The sequence below is a fragment of the Blennius ocellaris genome, assembly GCF_963422515.1.
Source record: "Blennius ocellaris genome assembly, chromosome: 4".
In the NCBI taxonomy this organism is placed as follows: Eukaryota; Metazoa; Chordata; class Actinopteri; order Blenniiformes; family Blenniidae; genus Blennius; species Blennius ocellaris.
Window position 1 is genome coordinate 8,295,928 of NC_137653.1, and position 21,062 is coordinate 8,316,989.

Consider the following 21,062-nt stretch of genomic DNA (forward strand, 5'->3'; position numbering starts at 1 on the left):
TAGTATGATAACTTTCACATAGGTACAAAGACATTATTAAAATAGTTAATAGGACAGCCACTGCACATCAATAAAACATTTGTCTGATTCACCTGCAGAGTTCTCCACGTCATCACATGAGATGTTTTTTCAAGGTGTGCTGACATTCCCAAACAAGTAAAGAAAACATTAGATTAACTGGTGACTAAGTTGCCAGTAGCTGCGTATGGGCGAATAGCTGGCTCTCTGTATTTGCTCTGTAATGGACTTTTGACCTGTCCAGGGTGCACCCTCCCTTTCACTCAGTGTTTAGCTGGGAAAGCCCCAAGCTGATGTTTCTAGACACGATTTGGTTGGAGTGAATACACAAGAGGGAGGTGTAAACATTTTTTTTTTTAAATGCAAAACTTATGTTTCAGCAGAAAAAAATGTAACTGGAACATTTTATTTAAGTTTGTTAGTAAAAAATGTTTTAATTTCAGATAACTTTAGGGCGATATTACCTTCTTTTTTTTTTTTACAGCATTGTTGGGGTTGATGGTGTCTGGCAGCACAAAATCTCAAGTGTAAATTGTTTTATGTGGAGCTTACATGTTCTCCATGCATGTGCATGTACTACAGTTTATTCCCGTAATGCAAAATACATGCATTTCAGGTTAACTCTAAATTTCTTTTTTCAAATGGCAACCTGCTCAGTGTACCCAACCTTCACCCATCAGATCGGCTCCAGTCCTGTGAAACCCTGAATTAGACAAAACATTATGGAAGATTGATGAATGAACAGATTACATGGCTTAATAAATCAGTTGGATTGATGTTAATAAACCAATAAAGCAGTCCAAACGTTATGGTTTTTGTTGTTTCTCATCTTATTTACTTGTTTGTTTTGCTCCTGCTTTTGCAATGTCACAAACAAAATAAGGACGTTATGTGTTGGAATCTATGTTTAAATGAAGCATCAGCCATGTTGAGTACAATATATTGTCTTTCCATCAGGACCCAGTTCATATGCCTATGAAATAGGAGCAATAGGAGGGTCAAAGGGGGAGCCTACCCTGACTTTGATTGGTCAATGTGGTCACTATGACGTAGTGCAGGGCCATTTTTTTATTCAGTATTCAGAGCAAGAAGAGAGTGAGAGAGCTGGAAAAACAATTTTTTTTAAACTCCTGGGCCATATCCTGAGGTGTGAGTGTCCGTATGAGCGTTTGAAAACCGCTAGAAAACAATTAGAAAGGGAATTTTGTACAATGTGGGTCCTTTAAGCGGAACAAAGTTAACAAATCTCTTCCTGGATGTTGTAACTTAAGGTTTCCCTTACGTTCGCCCTTAATGGCTGAGGGTGGATCCTCCAGCCGGAGGCTGACTTCAGAGCTCAAATCAACACAGGCTGTTTGATTTATGCTCAGCTATGTGGAGTTTGTGTCGGAGCTGCGAGTCTGGGGTGGAAACAGTAGTTTGAGGAGATAATCGGCCGGCCGAGCCCTCATCAGGAAGTGTTCACAGGAAGTAGAGTGCCTTTGTTTGAGTGACAGCTGAGCGGCGGTGACAGCCCACACGGGACGGCAGCCCGCAGAGCCGAGCCGACACTCAAGATGGCAGGTAATGGCACTTATCAAACCCTGTTTTCTTCTGCACTTTCACACCTTGCTGGCTCTCCTCGGTGCGCGATTGTGGCTTTTCGGGCCCGTGGTGGTTGAATAGCGGCCCGCACGTTGCTGTTCGTTCGGTGTATCCTGGCGAAATCGCAGCGAGGGAGAGCCAAGTGAAGCTGAGAGCGCTGGACGAGCCGCGTTAGCGAACTTAGCAAACCGCTAGCCTGCTAGCTTGCGAAAGCTACCAGTGGAACTGTCGAAATTGGTAACGTCGGGGAAACATTTAGACGTATTACCGCTGGACTTATGTGTAGATTTTCTTTAAAACGCCCAAAGTGTCTGCCTTCAGAAACTCCTGCACTCCTTCGATCGTGTTTATTCGCGGTCTGTTGTTGTAGCCGAGGCTAGCGGGTCGACCCCCGCTAACGCTAGCCGAGTTGCTAAAGTCATTTCCAGCCATAAGCTGAGCAAATCCTCCTTTATACCATAACAAAGGAGGCATGTTGTTCTTTGTCAGCGTGCTTCTGGGGCATGCTGTTCAGCGTCTCGTAAGGTTATTCGCCTCACCCGCTGAAGCAGCACGTCGAGCTTTACGGTTTGGGAGACAGCAGTTGTTTTTATATTTGGAGCACATTCCCTTGCATTGCCGAGCTGTAAACACATGCTGCTCCTCCCGGGACGTCTTTCTGGGCTCATCTGTGGACCACTCTGTCCTGCTATTGTCCTGGGTACTGTTTTGAAGTAAATAATGGCAAACCGGCTTCCTATAGTCTCGCTGTGTCACGCTGATATTTGTGGAAGAGCTGGAAATCACGTCTTTATGTGCCTGTCGCATTGTTCTGCGGGGTAAAAAGGAAGCGGGTTGTAAATATTGTGTTTGACCAGATCTTTCATATTTAAAGGTAATCAGAGAACCCTAAGAGTTTATACGTACTTGGATGGGGTTTGGTTAAGCCAATGCATACCACAAATGCTGGATATGTTCAGGAAAATGTTTATGGTTTGGTCAAATACAAGCTTTGCATTTGTTGTTGTTGCAATATTCTCATTAGCAGTTGCACTAAATAGATGATCATTAAACAGGTGTTACCTACAGTATGACTGTATATATACGTGGTTTTCGAGCGAAGAAACAAAATATGGTTTGAAGTTTATGTATCCATATTCTGTCATGCTTTATCGAGTTTCAGCCTAACAAGGCACTGAAGCCAATCCAATTTAACTCAGGGACATGTTGCTAGATCACCACAGAGCATACACAAAGACCTATGGGCAATTTAGAGTGACCAGTTAGCCTGAAATGCATGTTTTGGGAGGAAGCTAAAGTACCCAGTGGAAAGCCAAGCACACAAAGGTAGAACATGCAAACTTACTTATGACAACTTATTGTTACACCTCAAGGGGGGGGGGATCAAAACATCTTACAAATCAACAGACTGTGGACACATGTTACAGCAAGTATTTTTTTCGATGCAAAAAGAAAGAGAGGAGAATCCATAAGTTAATTATGACTGCTCTGTTATGTAGTCAAGAAGTTTTCATAAGCATAAAATATGCTCTAAGTTCTGGCATATTTTGTTTATAAAGTTCACTGTGAAGCTTCATAATTGGTGAAGTCATCGTCAGGCACTGGACATGCACGGTCTCTAACCTCTGAGTGAACTACGGTTGATCAATTTAGGAAAAACTGCAAGAAAATGTAAATCCAGCAGTATTTAAAACGAGCCAGTTTGTAGCAGAAATGCGGATGACATTTACGTGAACATGCGCTTCATAGTTATAGTTCAGAACAAAGTGTGCTCTAAATGCTAAAAGGCTTCCTTGAACAAATGATGGGAACCTCATGTCATAACATGTGTTTTTGTCTAAGGGTATTAGATGCAACAAAAATAGTGAAGTTAATATCAGGATCCAACATACATGTGGCTCAAAGTGAAGTTGAACCTGGTGTGGGAATCAAACAGCACTTGGCATTTGAGAGGTCTGTGTTTTCCTCTAAATGTTAAAATGTTTGTTAAAAATCAGCTTGTGTGGTGTTTTTAAACTGTACAAAGTTCCAGTACTGGATACAGGAACATATATCAATATGTCTGAATTATTATAAAAATGAACACTGTGAATGCCAGTTTAAGTCAATTAATTTGCAAATTTTTGTCTTTCTTTGTGATTTGTTTCTTTTTGATAAATGTACTTCTTTCCATGTACAAGATTTAGAAGGATATTGTATCCTTGAGTATGTACTTCATACCTAACACAGCATGAAGTACAAATTATATCTGACAAGTTTATAAAATGTAAACATAAATCCTGTTTACGATATACAATGAGAAACGAATGGACTTGTAAGGGATGAAGAAAGACGGTCGATAAATACTTGTACTAAGAGAGAATTGAATCGTCTGGTGGAAGAAACCGTTTTTTTTGTCTATAGAGTGAAGAGCCAGCACAGAGATGTACAGAACGAATATGCCCACATACTGGAGTCGGGGCTTTTGTGAGTGAAACATGATGGTGGGGCTCAGCTCTATCATGATCCTTTCACCGAGATGAGAAAACTTGTCAGCTTCTTGGTTATTTTAATGTCGTATGCCCACCGTGTTTGGTTTCTGCTGCTTTTAAAGGCTGCATTGCAGTGAAGTGATGTAACAATTTTCTCAACTTACAAAACTGTTGGTGTTGTTTTATTATTTGCCTTTACACACTTAGTCATGACATCGACAGTACTGGAGATTATTTATCAAAAATGCCACTGTGTGGATCTCATGTGACCATGCTAGTCATTTGTGCAGGACTGTCAGCGTTGTTACTGAAGGATGGCGTCAGAAACAACTTGATATTCACTGTTGTTCAGTCAGCCCTGCCTGCTTGTGACAACACAGGCTTTCTTCAGTACCTGTGATGGGGAAGACAGATACACAGACAAGAGCAGTTGATGGATCCCAGCATCATGGCGATCACGTTGTTGAGGTTTATTTGACACAATTTATTTTGGAGAGACATTCACCCAACTGTTGTTTGTGTTCCTGTTGTACAGATAAGTTTATGAAAACAAGGATGGACAAAAGACCTCTCTGAATACTACATAAATAAGCTGGCAGTCTTGTATTATCATTGATCAATGGCTTCACGATCGACGCGGGTTTTATGGCTGAACACTTGACTTGTTAACTAAAGAACGCTGTCATTTTAAGAAGTAGCAACTGAATCAACACACTTATAATATGGAACCCTCTCCTTCATTTAAGTAAATGTATCTCAGGCATATTTACTCACCTGATCTGTTGCATGCTCACAATGTCAGTTGGCTACATGGCATTTTACTTTTCGCAGTGTGATTGATCAGCAAGACCTCTGTGATTCACCATCAGGCATGTTGAGGGGAGATTTTGTATCTTCTAAGTCATTGTGAGGCCGTAAACCTGCCATCCCGGAGCTCCTGTTATGTTGAGGGGAGGGTGTCGTGAAGTGGTATGTTGATGACACGTTTGCCTCTGGACTCCCCCCTTCCTCAAACACTATCTGCCTTGTCTTTGCAGGTCTATCTTTATACTTTGAAGATAGCCACGATGACTTGGACGATTGTAAGTACTTCTCCAAAACTCTCCTTAAACAACATCTTAACTTTTTTTTTTTTTTTTTCTTGCACACAGTTGTCACTTAATTCAGAAACGGTATCGATGTGTCGCCTTTCTTGAACGTTCATGAAATTTAAAGCCGTCAGATGTATTTCCAGGGTAATGCCATGCTATTATTAGCAGTTATATAGGCCCACACCTCGTCGTGTGCATTGCTCTAGGCGTTTAAGCAATATTTAGATACAGCTGCGGTGTCAGCAACTCTTCATCCAGGTGGAACATTAAATTGGATAAACGGTTAAATGTTTTGCTGCATTCAAACAAGTTAGTTAGTTAGTTAGTTAGTTACACATATATGTGTACCTCAGGCTTTTGGTCTAATTCCAATGATTTAAATGTTTTGTCGTTTTGCCACAGTTGGATTTGATGACTACGGTTCAGAGTGCGACGGCATCCGCATCACAGCGTTCCTGGATGCAGGACAGGATAACCTCACTCCTCTCGGGAGGCTAGAGAAGTACGCCTTCAGCGAGAATGTCTTCAACAGGTAAGTGGAGCTCAGATATCTTTTGTGTTTTGTTTTTTTTTCTTGCACTCTACAGAAACTGGAAGAAACGTGGAAAATCCAACACGAAGGAGTTCATGATTTAGAGATTAAGTTGTCAAATTATGTGCATCAGTGGATTTATTGGGGTCGGTTTCTGCAGCCCAAATGGTCAGTTTCTCAGAGTGAAAACGAAGTCGCTCTTTATTTTAACGGCTGTTTCTTTATTGGATGGCAGCTGTGAAGTCACTCCAATATTTTGTGGAAGGTCTGGGTTTTTAACCACACTAAGGCAACATTTTGTCTTTATTTCGTTTGTCAATGAACACAAATGCTGTTGTATCTATTGCACAGTACACAGTTTAGCTCATGTTGATATTGAAGGACGAAACTTTCAATGCCATTCCTCAAACAGAAAAGTTTGTTAGAAATGGAACTAAAATGCTTAAAGCGTATAATTTGTTGAACGGATAATTAAACAGCTGCTGCTGTACCGTGCAAATGTTAAGAGAAAGCAATAAGATCATAACAATGAAACGGATGAAATTTACAATCAAACTTTTATTTGTTTTGCGCCTTTCATGCGAGTCAGCACAATTCACTATGCTGGACAGATGATTGATAAAATGATAATGACCGAACAGATGAGCACAGAAAACAAGTACTAGACGGAACTGGAAATAAAAGACATAAACAATATACCCACAGCATTTATTTTTAATTTGTGAAGAGAATAAAGTTAGAATTGCTGTAACATGAAGTTATGGAAATGAAAACTAATAATATATCAAAACACAAGCTGGAAAAAAAAACATAATCAAAATCACACAAATAAAGCAAAAGTTGGCATTTGTTGAATGGAGTGAAAAAATAAAAAGTGCTAAATGGTTCAAATAATTGATTGTGTTGCTTAAGATTCCCTTATTTGTTCATTTATTTTTTATATGCTGTTTATTTTTGAAAAACGGCAGAATTGCAGATTTGTCATCAAACATTTTAACATAAGATCAATAGATTGTCTTTGCTCAAGTTTCCTCCGGATTGTTTATTTGAATGTGTTGCCTGACTCCACGATGACAGAATGTCTATAGCAGGGCTGGTAAACACACAGCCTGAGGGCTAAAGTCAATCCGCCAGGAAATTCGATCTTGTCTGCGGGATGACGTTTCAAGCATAAAAACGTTTAGAAATGAAAGAAACTCCTGTTTATAATTTAATTCAGTGGCGAATGTAGTGTTTCAGTAAGTGTAAAAAGCATAAGACAACTCCTGAAGTGATGCCCCAAGTGAAAGATCTTATTGATTAATTTCCCTTATTCATTAATTAGTGAAGGTGAAGTTCTCAAAACATGCAAATGGAGATGTTTTTTTGACATTTCACAGTTTTGGTCCAGGAGGGGTTGTTAAAAGTAACATGATGTTAGTATTCTATTTTTATTTCATGGACATCTTGAATGTATTCAGGCTTGAATGTACAATCAATTATTTATATTGTAGCTTATTTGTACCCATTTGCCATAATGTGTCAAAAAATTAGTTTGAAGGCTATTCATTTCTTATTTTATACCCCACTCGAGATAAAATTAGTCTGTGTGTAGCTTGTGGACAAAAAAAAAAGTAAAGCCGTGAGAATTTCTCTTTTGGATTAATAAAGTATTTCTGTTCTATTCTATTTTAAATGTTGTGAGTGAACATTGCATGAGCTTTTATAGGCTGTTTACTTTTGTGTCGATGTTTCTATTTCCCCTGCAACAGAGAGCAGGCAATTTGTCTTGTGAAAGATTCAACCCTTCAAGAACCCAAAAAAAGTCTTCAGTTGTTTCTCAGCCGTTCAGTGACAATGCTCCTGGAAATATTTATTACTTCTGTCGTCTCCACAAACACATTTTAGTTCCTGTCCTCAGGCTTTTTATGAACAGCCCTGCACAGTTCGAGCCCTCCCGTCACTTCGAAAGTACTTGACAGCCCTGTTAGTGCTGAGTGTTACGTTCTGTGCACTCGACACTCGGAGGTATTGGCAGGCGGCCTGCTAACTTTAGCCTGCCGTCGCTTTCTAGGCAGATCGTGGCTCGCGGTTTGCTCGACGTGCTCCGAGAATTCAGCGACAACGAGAACGATTTCATCAGCGTCATGGAGACAGTCGCCAGGATGTCAGAAGATGGAGGTTGGTTTGTGTTTTGTTTTTTTGTTTTTTTAAACTTTGCATCTGTTTGAGCTGCAGCCGGTGTTTTTCTAGCGGTGCATGAGGCGCGCTCTGTCTTATGTGTCCGCAGAGCCCACAGTGCGAGCTGAACTGATGGAACAGGTTCCCAACATCGCCATGTTTTTGCACGAGAGTCGGCCCAACTTCCCAGCTGCTTTCTCGAGATACTTGGTACCGATTGTTGTACGGTATCTGACAGATCCAAACAACCAGGTGGGTTTCATTTAAACCAGCCATGAGCCAAAATGTGTGTGTGTTGGTGTGCGTGTGTATCGTCCTGGAAGAAGTAGAACAAGCAGAGATCCACATATATGTACTTGTCAATATTTAGGTCTTCACTATGACTCGTCATCTCTTTTTCAGGTGAGGAAGACGAGTCAGGCAGCACTACTTGTTCTGTTGGAGCAGGGCCTCATCTCTAAAGATGACATGGAGACCAAAGTTTGCCCAGTCCTGCTCGACCTCACGGAGCCCAACAGTGACGACGACTACAAGATTGAAGCCGTCGCTGTAAGAAAAGCTTTTTGTTGAACTGTTTTTCATGGTGGTTTAATCAGTAAGTGGTGCTGGGGGACAAACGAAAATATAAATGTCGTGGGAAAAGACCCAAGCTGCAAGTGTAGCTGCTGGCTCAACCGGTAAGTCTGCTGACTTTACTGCAGCCAGTAAATTCAGTGAAGTTTCTTTTATAACTTCACGGTGGTCAGTAAGTTTCTAATTATCAACACAGTTTCAAGAAACCTCAGTGATACAATTTTGGACTGCATTAAATGAAATTAGATCAATTAATTTAATATCATAATGTGAATATACTGAATTTATTGGTTAGAAATTAAGAAAAAGTAGATATTAATTTATTATGGACGGAATACTTGAGTAGTTGATTCAATTTAAACTCACTTTCATCATACGTAGCCTTCTGCTACTTATCAAAACAACTTGATTAAACCTCACTCAATACGAATCAAATGTCTCAGCCACAGCTTTCAAAAATATACATAACCTCTAACACACACACACACGTCTCTCATAATGGCCGGTGTGGTTCGCCCCCTGTGGCACATTTACTTTTTTCAACCCCATGACTTAATTTCCTCTATCTTATCTCGTTTCTGTGTCACAAGTTGCGGCAACGTTATGTAATTTAAAGACAAGCACAGGTCATTATGTTGCTAAGTGCTCTCTGTATGTTTCCCTCCCGCAGATCATGTGTAAAGTAGTCACCATGTTGAGCAAAGACACGGTGGAGTATTTACTGCTGGGACGCTTCTGCAACCTGTGCAGTGATGCCAGACTCTTCCAAGTGCGCAAGGTAATAACCACAAACCCCCCCCCCCCCCCCCCCCCCAAAAGTCTGAACTCGTATAAAGCGGAGATGTTCTGTTTGACACTCGCAGGCCCATGTTTTGTGTCCTGCTGCCCCATCATGTGAATTTAATTGGACTTAAATGAGTTTTAGCCCACACTGGTGTTTTCTGGGGCAACGTTAATTGTTTTATTCAAGCCAGGAGGAAAACGTGCAAATCATTATCAGTTACAAGTCATCAGAAATTGTTGGCGGTTTTTGAGCGATTGGTTAATGATATTAGGAATTTTATTTGTATTATTCTTGGATTACAGGTGTGTGCTGCCAATTTTGGAGAATTTTGTTCCATTGTGGGTCAAGAAGCCACAGAAAAACTGCTGGTAAGCCACCCAAGACTCTTTCCTTTACATATTTAATACTTGCACATGTGTAATTAGACGGTCCTTATACCATAAAATCATCTTTACAATTCCCATGAGAATAAGTATGCTCCCCATTTTTTAAAAACATCTCTTTACCTTGTTCAGTAATTACTTAATTAATGCACTCTGCTTCAAACTACTCCTCTTGCAGACCATGTTGAAGAATATCCAAGAGACCCACTCCCCACATTGTTTTCACAAGTTAAAAAAAAAAAGGTTATTTGTGAATCCGAACACTACTGCTTCATGTAAACACTTCTATGTGAGTCGATTGGACCGGTCTGAAATTATAATCGGTTTGGAGGTGCTGAAAACATGTTTTTGAACTAATTGATTCCCATTGGTGGGGGTTTGTGCACCGTCACCACTTGATGCTCCGTGCACGGTGAAAAAAAAAAAAATGGCAAAGCACAACTGATTGACGCAGGAGGACAAATCTATCTGAACACTTTGTTTCAATCCCGTACTAAGCTGTGGTTGTTTTTTTGTTTTTTTTCCACCACAGATGCCCAAGTTCTTCGATCTGTGCTCAGACAGCCTTTGGGGCATCAGGAAAGCCTGTGCCGAGTGCTTCATGATGGTCTCCAACTCCACTTCTCCAGAGGTGCGACGGGCAAAACTGTCGCCCCTGTTCATCAACCTCATCAGCGACCAGTCCCGCTGGGTAAGACGCACAGAAACACAGGAGACGGGAGAAGCTGCGCTTCAAGAGAGTTGCACTGAAATAACTTGTGTCTGAGTGTAAAAGTTTATTTTTGGTGCTTGAAATGTTCAATTTGGCTATAAAAATCAATGTATTGGGTCTTTGGGTGGTTAAGAGTTTTGCAAACTGCCATTTTACGGCAATACATTCACAACTATGCCGAGTGTTGTGCTAAGTGGTCTTTGTTGTGAACTTGTCAGGTTTATTGTGGTACTTTTCATAGCTGAGAGTAGATCAAGAGCTTATAAAAGGGAGATGGAGTAGGAGGAAGTCCTCTGTGGTGCACAACCACCACACCACCAGTGAATTTTTACCAGGAGAATAAAGCAGATGTGTTCCCGGTGCATCCTTCACTTTGATGGCAGCATTTAAAGTGCCACTAATAAACCACTCAAGTAGTGTTCACACTTGTGATGCAATTCTCTCGTTTGGACCAAAGTGGGAAAAGAAGAGAAGATCTGCACTTGGTTTTCCTCCAATTTTCCACCGCATAACTTTCACAAAAATCCTGTGTGCTGTGCAAAATGTAACAAATGCATTTGTCTTGCAGGTGCGACAAGCAGCCTTTCAGTCTCTTGGGCGCTTTATCTCCACTTTTGCCAACCCCTCCAGCACAGGCCTTCACTTCAGAGAGGACGGAGCTCTACTAGAGGTCCCCAGGTGTACATCAGACAGGTAATGTCACCTCCGAAAACACCGAGCCCACTTTTCTTTCTCTCTGTCGATGCATTATGTTTTTTCTCTTACAAATAATACACTAAATTAGCTATTTTTTGGTTATGATCGTTTTTTAATACATTTAGCAAATCTACATATAATTAATTCATCTATTTTTACCAATAAAGGGTAGCTTTCAACTGTTGTCTCATTAGCTGAAGGAATCGTGGTCTTCATTGTTTGCGCCCGACTGGTTTTGAACATGTCTTGTTATCTTCAGAAACACTTAATGGTCATTTTTCTCCTTTTTAGCGACTGCTCCCTGAACTCCCTGAACTGCTCCGACATCGGCAGCTGCCGCACAGAAAGAACCATCACCCACATACCTCCGAACCAGGACGGCCGCGCCACACCGTCACCAGAGTACGTGTCCACAGCTGACGGCGAGGAACTGCACAGCTTTGACGACAGCCACACTTCTGCTCCCGGAGATGTGCGCGGCGGCTTCACGCACGTAAACCGCCCGCCGGTGACGATCAACACTAAGAGCACGAGAGAAACGGAGCCAACAGACGAGAACTTTAACTCTTTCCACTACTGGAGGTCTCCTCTTCCAGATATCAGTGGGGAACTAGAGATGTTAAATTGTCAAACATCAGAGGATGTGAAGGACAGGGAGGAAACGGAGGTGGACCAGGGGGAGGAGGAGGAGGAGGAGGAGGAGCGTGAGGTAAATTGTTCTGATTCCAAGGTGACCCATGGCAAAGCAACCAGCGACCAGATCCAGAAGGTGTTGGACTGTTTGCAACCACACATCGATGATCCCGATGTACAAGGTGAGTACGCAGCACAGCGGGCGAGTCTAATGAGCTCTACGCATCCAGCACCTTTTCTAATGGATGCTTTTATGCGACTTGCCTCTAGCTCAAGTCCAGGTGTTGTCGGCAGCTCTGAAGGCGGCCCAGCTCGACAGCCCCACCGACGACGGCCCCACCGAAGCCCAGTCGGAGGAGCAGCCCGAGGACGAGGCTTGCAGCCCGTCTGTGGAGAGCAAGTCTGTGGAGGTTCAGTCTGAGAGTGAAGAGAGCAGCACAGACGAACAGCAGTCGATGGAAATGGAAACTCCCACGGAAGTCGAGTCGCGTCCCGTCCAGGAACAAGGGGACGAGGAGACGCAGACGGAGCCTCTGGAGGACCAGGAGGAGTCTCCTCCCAACACGCCTCTTCTGGTATTCAGCTCCGTTCTAATGTTGGAGCACTCTGCTGCAGATCCCTGCCATTGCTGGTGTAGATTTATGAATCACGAAGGGAGATTGCCAAGTCTTAAGTTGGCTCCCTTTTTATCAGAAGCTGACCAGACAACTTTTCGTGCCCCCTGCGTCTCCTCTACCCCAATGTGCAGATGCATTTACTGAAAAGGTGCAATTCAGCAATGATCAAGTTTAAACCCAGAAGGCCCTAAAGCTGCAGTGTAGTCAGCAGCTATAAATGCTGCTTGAGGACAAGTACATTTATAGAGAATTAACAGGATGAAGAAAGTATTTTATTTTTTTTTTCAATGTGTGTGTGCTTCATATCTGTGTGGTTCTGTGTTTTCCCTCAGGAGTCCGAGTTGATTGAAAGTGTGGAGGAGGAAGAAAAAGGGGACTCGGCTCACAGTCCGTTCTCTGAGGATAAGCCCAAGATCCAGGTCAGTTTGCTCTGCTTTCATACACACTTGATATATTGAGCAGTACATAACGATAGGGTGTTAAAAAAAATTACCAAATCTTACTCTGTTGTATTTGTGTCTGCAGAACGTCATCCCCCAGCAACTATTGGATCAGTACCTCTCCATGACAGACCCAGCCCGGGCCCAAACAGTGGACACGGAGATCGCCAAACACTGTGCCTTCAGCCTGCCGGGGGTGGCGCTCACGCTGGGGCGGCAGAACTGGCACTGCCTCAAAGACACGTACGAAACCCTGGCTACTGATGTGCAGGTAGGAACAAAAGCAGGAAGCCCCTTTAGTGTAGTTTGGGATTAGATCCGCTGTTTTAATTCTAAAATAGAACAATCACCACATGAGAAGTGGCAGCTTCATTCTGACATGGCAACTCAAAGAAGCCTCTTTATAGTTTGGGCCTCGGGGATTTCTGCCAATAGAAGATTTTTTTTATTTTTATTTTTTTGCTGAATAAGGGTACTGTTTCAGCTGTCACAGTTTAGCTGGGGGTTGAGTCTCATCTATATTGAAGTCATCTGCTGTTTTTGTTGAAAAGAAAGGCCAAGAACATCAGTGTTTAAGAACTGAAGAGTTGTTGACGATGGTGAAGCTGCTCTGCTTTGAACAGATCATGCGTAATCAGAATTCTATACAGTAAACACCAAATTTTAGAGGATTAAGTAGTTTAGTGTTGCTTCAGGCTATTTTCCCAAATCTGCTCTAAGATTGTCACGTGTGATACTTTTGCTGGGTTACTTTTTCAGCTCCTTATCAGTTTTTGTAATCTATGGAGATGAGGAGTGTACGATGTGTTTTACGTCATGTTAAAATTACGTGAGACATTCTGACAGCTGCAGAGAAAAGTTCTATAACACAAGCCATCACGTAGCGATTGACGCAAATCTCCCACATCTTAATAACTTGTTGGATGTCTGATCCAGTCTTGGCCACAGACTGTATGATATCGGACGGTATTTATTTCCAACCATGTCAGATGGCACAGTTAAAATAAACATGCAAGAAGAGACGCGTCATCTGCGTGAAATATTTGTCCGCATCACCATGGCGCTTGAAAGTATCGCACACGATTTGGCTATATATCTAACAGCTTCACAGGAAGAGGCACAGAGAAAGGAGGGCTGGTTTTAGAAAAGGGGCTTTGTGATAAATATAGTTCCAATGCGGTGTTATTTGTGTTCTGTGTGGTTGGCTGGTGAGACAAGTGTTGTTTTATTTTAGTTCACTATGAACTCTATAGTGGCCGTCATCTAAAACCAATCTGAAATCCCAGAATTTAAACGGCCGTGTTCAAATTCAATCGGACGAACATTTAGCCATGTTTTTAAGCTGATCAGAGTCCAAGTTATTTTATTTTAAGAAAGCCGCTCTGGCAAAGCACAACTGTACTGTGCAGAAAACCACGCTGTTCTTCAACATATTAAAAGACTTTAACATAGTTCAAAGGTTCCGCATATGTTAAGTGATGCGTTCAACCACGAGACGCAAGCGATTTAACAAATCTTTAACTTGAACAGCAGCGCGTGAACCCGGGTGTGGGATCATGTGCAGATGTCACAAAGAGCCAATGTCAAAGTGCAAAGGACAAGGGGATTGATTTCTTGACTGTGTCGGACACAGAATTCAATCAAATTGATTTATAAAAAAAAAAAAAAAAAAACACCATATTTGATTAAGGCCAGAAAATGACCATGTAAAAACTCTTCAGTGTGACTTTCAACAGTCTGCAAGTTCACCGTGCGAGTGAGAAATGCAAATCATGCTGGACTTTAAACTTCACTCGCTGTTGCTCGTCACTTCCTCACAGAATGTCATGGTGACTTTGCATTATTAGACAGATGCAGAGGACTTCATGTAAAGTTCAGGTTTCATTTTCATATTTACTTCCTCAGTAACTCCCAGTGGTTATTCTTCTGTTTAAAAAGAAAACCTCAAAGGCTTGTTGAACAGTTTTTAGGCTGTTTTTATGGCTGTTGCTTAAATCGTTTCCTGTTTGCGCTCCTATTTTCTGGCTCCCAGTGGAAGGTGAGACGCACGCTGGCTTTCTCCATCCACGAGCTGGCGGTGATCCTCGGTGACCAGCTGACGGCAGCTGACCTGGTGCCCATTTTCAATGGCTTTCTGAAAGACCTGGACGAGGTCCGCATCGGCGTGCTCAAGCACCTCTACGACTTCCTGAAGGTAGGATTCTTCAGAGAAAGCTCCAATAGTATTTTACAGTTTTCTTTTGTTTTGTTTAATAATAAAAAAAAGAAAAATCAAACAGAACAGACAACGGGCAGGGTTTTTATTGTAGTTAAAAGTGAAATAAAGATTTCTCCCTCAAGATGGGTGCCCGATACTTTCAAACAAAAAGTACTAATAGTTTTTGTGCTGCATGCAGCTGTGCCTGCCGATGAAGTGATTAAGATATTAAATCTGCTTGATTCCCCTTAACAGTTTCCACTTATTGTTGGATTGAAAAACACAATGTGCGCCACTGAAAATGTGTCTGCTGCCTATTGCATATGACGAAAGAACCACAGATAGAAAATTCCTAAAATACACTAATCATCGCAGACACTTTGAGTGAAAAATATGTCATTGGAGAAGGCCATTAAAAAAAAGTATTTGTTTGTATTGTAATGTAGAAAAAGTCCTGAACACACTCTGTTGTTGAAGGTTCCAGAAGTCTTTGTGTGATATTTAGATTTCTTGCAAATTAAGATTTCTACTCTTCTTTCTCTTAAAGTCTGAACATTGTTGTTTACAAAATGACCGAACTGCTGAAAGATGAAAAACGAGAGCCTTTAAACAGCGGCGGCTCTTTTATTGTATAACGCTGAAGGAGACTGTGGCGTTCGCACTGGAATCTCCGGTGACCAAACTCACTTGTGACTTTGTTTGTTCTCGTTGCAGCTGCTCCACGCAGACAAGAGGAGAGAGTACCTCTACCAGCTACAGGAGTTCATGGTTACGGACAACAGTCGCAACTGGAGATTCAGATACGAATTAGCAGAGTACGTTTCCTCCCTCAGCCATATGAGAAATGGAAAAAAGAATTTGAATTATAGGACAGGAATTTCCCGTCACTGATCTCCCCTCAGACTGCTGCGGGCTGGAATTCTGCTCTACTGACTTTGTTGACGGTTAAACCAGATTATTTGCCTTGATTAGCTTTCCTAATGTTTGTCATTATTTACTTATTCATCAACGTTGTTGTGTTGATTCCACGTGCAGTGAGTGACGAGCTCTCTCTCTTGTGTACCCTTCCTCTCCCAGGCAGTTGATCCTGATCATCGAGTTGTACAGCCACTACGACGTCTACGACTACCTCAGACAGATTGCGCTCACTCTCTGCTCTGACAAAGTCTCAGAGGTCCGGTGGATCTCCTATAAACTGGTAAGTCTGCGGGCATATTGTTTGATTTGGGTTTTCGCTGGCAGAGAAAACTACTGGCGAGGAAAGCTGTGTCAGCAGAAACGATGGAAAGTCTGTGACTTAAAAGGAAATGAATCACACGGACGGATCTTGTTCGGAGGCTGTAGATGGGTGAAGTAATGGATTTTAGCTCGAATACAAATATGCTGGAGAGCAGCCACTTAGTCAGCTGTGTGTCTAGACTCCTCGGTGCAATAATGCAATTATTTGAAACATGTCATTTTTTTTTCTTGTGGATTAATTATAGTTTTAAGTCAACAAACTCAATTTGGTATTAATAGACAGTCTCGGGCCTGTTTGACTTTTGGGGCTCGATGAAATGCCTTCACTGTCATTTATATGTAATTAAATGTGTTAAAAAGAGTAAAACTGACCAATGGTACATTTGGGAATAAAACATAAACTCACTTGATTAAAAAAAATATTCCCCACACACCTTACTGTGTTATTTGCCACAAAAGAGAGTAAAACATGTTCTCTAATTGGCTGAATGTTTAAAAATCACCACATCGTCACAAGGCGGGACGAAATTCAGGATTTAGCACACATGATCACGATCCTGTTCAGTCTCTTCACCGTGTCGGGTCTGGCGATGATTTCAGGTCGTCGAGATCCTTCAGAAGCTGTACGCATGTGGAGCCGATGAGCTGGGCCTCAACTTCATCAACGAGCTCACCGTCCGGTTCTGCCACTGTCCGAAGTGGGTGGGCCGCCAGGCCTTCGCCTTCATCTGCCAGGTCAGAAATCCTCTTCCTCAAACACCCGCCGCGTATAAGACAGAAGAACAGCAGCTTGCATGATGACCCGATTAAGGCTGCAACATATCGAATAATCATGGAGGACGTTAATGTTTACTTTCTGGAACATTTATGTCTTGTCTCGGTTAAGAAAATGTAATAATAATATAATCAAGCTTTATGATCTAAGTAAATGTTTTTAATTCACGTTCAAGAACCTGATGGGATAGGAACCCCTTTTATTTTAATGACGATCTGTGTTTGAGAAGCTTTTGTTCAGCGGCCCATCGGTCCACATTCCTGTGCCGAGACTGTCCTCCTGAATCACAATTCCTCACGCCGGTGTGTTGACGTTTGCGTGCGCCTCCCGCAGGCCATCGTGGAGGAGGACTGCATGCCCATGGAGCAGTTCAGCCAGCACCTGTTGCCCAGCCTGCTCAGCCTCTCCTCGGACCCGGTGGCCAACGTGCGGGTGCTGGTGGCCAAGGCGCTACGGCAGAGCGTGATGGAGAAAGGTGATCCACAAATTAAAAAAAAAAACTTTTACCGCCCGCCAAAGTGCAGAGCTGAGCTTGTTAAACTGGCCGGTCGGATGTACAACGGAAGCTGAGCAGGGCCAACGTTTGTATTCGTCAGCTCTCGAGATCCCGGAAGAGTCGACCGAAGACTGAAGTGTGATCGCACTTTTGTTTCCGTCACAATATTGAAGGAACGACGGCATAAAATATGTACTCTGCTTTCAAAATTGCAAATATACTTTTCAATCATTGCTATAGTTATAGCAAATGAAAAGTTGTCCATGTTTATAGACTGCGGGAAGAAACCAGAGTACACAGAGAAAACTCCTGCATGTACAGGGAGAACATGCAAACTCTACTGAGCTCCAAGAACCTTGAGCCCAACCAATCAACAATCTCACTCGTCTATTAAACATGACAGTTTACACTCGCGTACATAGAATTAAATTGTAAACATTTTAGATTAATCGTGGGAAAAGGTTTTTTGGGGCAAATGTTTGTTATTTTAAGTGTTATTGGCTCATTTTTGATCATTTGTGCACAGTATTTAATATTTAGTTTCAGTCGAGCACTTTTTCACCTTTTTAATTTTGTCTTCAATCCATCAAAGTTGATGTTCTTCTCCGTCTCATCTGTTTCCTTTCTGTGTCCAGCGTACTTCAAGGAGCCGGGCTGTGCCTACGCCGACGAGCTGGAGGAGACGGTGATGACCCTGCAGTCCGACAAAGACCGAGACGTCCGCTTCTTCGCCAGCCTGGACCCGAACAAAAGCCTGATGGACACGGCTCCTCTAATCTAACCTCGCCCCCCCCTCTTCCCTCGACCCCTCCTCTTCAAAAACAAATCCCGCCTGCCTGCCTCACCTACCCGTCTGTCTGACTAACGCACACTCGGCACGGCCCGCAAACACACCAGCACCCGGCCCGGATCCCCGACAGCTCGCCCGCTGGGCGGATCCTCACCAACAACTTCTGCGGTCACACTGAGCGCTCAAGCAACAGGAGACGGCGTCTGGTCGGGAGGGACGTAAACGCACATTCACACAAGAAAGAAACTTCACAGAAAAAGAAGTAAATAACAATGAGCAGGACTCAGACGTCGGCTGTGCAGCGTCGTCGCGGCGACGTAAACTTTCCCTTCGTCACACTAACGGCATCGACCTCCTCAGTCACAGACTTGTAAAACCGGGACAGGCTCTCTCTCTCTCTCTCTCTCTCTTTCTGTCTCTTTTTACTCACTTCTATCTCCAAAGCTGATTCTAAGCTCAATACAAAATTAGAAAAAAACAAAACAAAAAAATTACCAAAAAAAAAAAAAAAAAACCATTTGTTTTTTTTCTTCCTCTTATTTACTTCTTTTTGTGGATTTCCTAACGAACAAGCGGGCGAGGCCCGCCGGACTCTGATGTGTGCACTAACTCAGGGGGACTCATCTGAACCTAAACAGCATTATTAGCAGGCGCTCCTGGATCCCGGGTGCAGAACAGAAGCAGCCTCCAGCCACCGGAGCCACAGACCAGCCAAAAACCAAGTAGCTCTGCTGGTGTTTCGCACCTCATCTCCTCCCCCACATCTCCTCTGGGTTAATGTCTCTCCCCCCCCCCCCCCCCCCCTTTTACTTTTCGTCCTCAAACCTGCTCTTCTCTTCATCGGACCACCGAAACCACTACTACTGCACAGAGGGAACAGCGGTTCTGCAAACTCAGCTACGTAACTCGATCCAAGCCCATAATATCTTTTTGACTTTTTTTGTGTGAGTAACTTGATGGAACTGTTGATTGCACCCCCCCCCCCCCCCTCCCCCCCAACTTCCCCCGCTTCGTGTCCTTCAACCAAAAATGTGACACAAACGCGTCTCCCACACAGCAGGAGACGGATGAAATACCTCCGCTTGGACATGATTGGCCAGTGTGTCGCACGCTCGCTCGCATGTGTGGAGGGACGTCGTCCAATCAGGCCCTGAATGTCCTCAAAGTCTGCGATTTCCGTGGCGTCAACAAACACATCAGCAACAAGGGCTCGTGATGAAACGATTGAGAAGAGAGGAGAAAGAAAGAAAGCAAAGCACACTGTTGGATTATGCATGCCCCCCCCTCACCCCTCACCCTCATGTAGAGTCTGTTGTTGAAAGTTGACCTGATGTTGAGTTGTGACCACGGTTTCTTTCAGCTGATCTGACCAACCAGTTGTACAGTAGGATTTTAGGAAAAAGGCTGAGTCAGCAGACTGAAAGATGCCTGATCATTTTTTTTTTTTGTTTGTCTTTTGTCCCCCCCCCTCCTGTCTTGGTGGAGCGATTTTTAAGTATGAGATTTCACAAAAGTTTCTCGCAGATCTTTGTACAGCTTGAACCCGTGGGGTAAAAGAAAAAAAGAAAAAAAAAAAAAAAACGGTGCGCTATTGGAACCAAGGCCAGTGTCGTCGGGTTTTTACCCACCTGTGTGTGTGTGAGTGTGAGTGCGCGAGCGTGTGTGTGTGTGAATATTGGGAGCAGTCACCAAGTCACTTTTTGTAGTCTCTTGAGGTTGTTTGTTTCTCCCCCCTCTGTTGTAAATGACGAACCCTTCTGCCCTCTTTCTTTGAACATAGACATGAGTGGAGAACTGAAGCTGATTGGTGTGTGTGCTGTGCATCTCAAAAGTCTTTCTTCCTCGGAAAGGAGAGCTCACTGCGGTAATGGCGGTGTCTACTCATCTCGTCTGTCTGCAATTTTGTGTCCATCTCATTTTTTATGTAGTAGAACAGTTAATATATACATTTTATGAAAATTATTTTTCTTTTTTCAATTATACACCACTGTTCAAAGATTTTATATCCTAACTTTACAAAATTTGCAACCTTTGTAATATTCAATGGTTTCTTTAAAAAAAAAAACACAAAAAAAAGACATTTTATGTAATGTTATTTTTAGTATTCTGTAATTAAAATGATGAAAATTAAACTGCGGCCGCTGTGGTTCATTCAGTCGAGACGCAAGCGGTTGTCTTCAACAGATGACGATGAAACTTGTCTGGAATTAAGATTCTAGGACTCGACTAAAATTGTTTCCTCCAGAGCTGAAACTTGTATCCTAAAAACTGAAATGATTAGAAAAATAACTAATTTCATGTGTTGGACTTTAGCATATAACAAGATGTCAGAAAAGCCTCTTTTTGAGTTTTTTTCCCACGATGATCCTCGGACTAGTGGCACGGTGATGAAGTGGTTTGCACATTCACCTCATAATGAAAAGGAACCGGGTAAGAGTGGGTTAAAGCCATTGCTGCTTGAAAGATGGGATTATAACAGAACGGAGGAGAAAGCTAACATTTTATTTTAGTTTTATGCACTATCCAGCTCTCACACTAACAGTCCTCTCCAATGGGTGATTGAGGGTGGGGTTTTTTTCCCCGTAAATGAGTTAAATGTATTTTTAATTATAGCAATTTTTGTAAAACTCCTCACCTGGTTCACATCAAACTTGGGGCTATGATGTGATAATGTAAGAAAAGATCTTTTGATTTTTGGGGGGACATTTTCTAAGTGAGAAGAGCAATAGTAGAGCAGTAAGAGACGTTAAAAAGGCTGATTTTGCTCGCAATGTGAAAACTTCTTGATTCATACACTTTCAATTGTTTTCCCTGCACTTCTCACACTTCAGCCATGAAATCTGATGAGATTTCGTGAGAATCTTAAGTAAT

General features: G+C 42.5%; 1 protein-coding gene across 2 annotated transcripts; it reads left to right on the top strand.

Annotated features, from left to right (window-relative positions):
• Window positions 1–1,404: 1,404 nt before the first annotated feature.
• ppp4r1l (protein phosphatase 4, regulatory subunit 1-like) lies at window positions 1,405–20,374 on the top strand. Of its 2 annotated transcripts, XR_013936587.1 has the most exons (21): window positions 1,405–1,581; window positions 5,111–5,155; window positions 5,567–5,696; window positions 7,750–7,856; window positions 7,966–8,108; window positions 8,259–8,405; window positions 9,100–9,207; window positions 9,516–9,581; window positions 10,129–10,287; window positions 10,877–11,001; window positions 11,296–11,819; window positions 11,908–12,212; window positions 12,587–12,673; window positions 12,780–12,965; window positions 14,727–14,888; window positions 15,606–15,706; window positions 15,969–16,089; window positions 16,731–16,865; window positions 17,239–17,380; window positions 18,037–19,135; window positions 19,249–20,374. XR_013936587.1 is itself a non-coding variant. In XM_080494690.1 (20 exons), exons 1-20 carry the CDS (start codon window positions 1,575–1,577, stop codon window positions 18,180–18,182), a joined length of 2,946 nt encoding a protein of 981 aa, XP_080350816.1. In that variant the 5' UTR covers window positions 1,405–1,574; the 3' UTR covers window positions 18,183–20,374. The 2 variants fall into 2 exon arrangements, 1 of the variants encoding a protein (XP_080350816.1); XM_080494690.1 differs by having other exon boundaries at window positions 18,037–20,374.
• Window positions 20,375–21,062: the final 688 nt, after the last annotated feature.

What these genes read in the sequence shown, in the direction of transcription:
- ppp4r1l (XM_080494690.1), top strand. An exon ending in CAGGATGTCAGAAGATGGAG is followed by an intron (nt 7,857 to 7,965) that starts GTTGGTTTGTGT and finishes ATGTGTCCGCAG; the next exon opens with AGCCCACAGTGCGAGCTGAA. An exon ending in CTCCCAACACGCCTCTTCTG is followed by an intron (nt 12,213 to 12,586) that starts GTATTCAGCTCC and finishes GTTTTCCCTCAG; the next exon opens with GAGTCCGAGTTGATTGAAAG.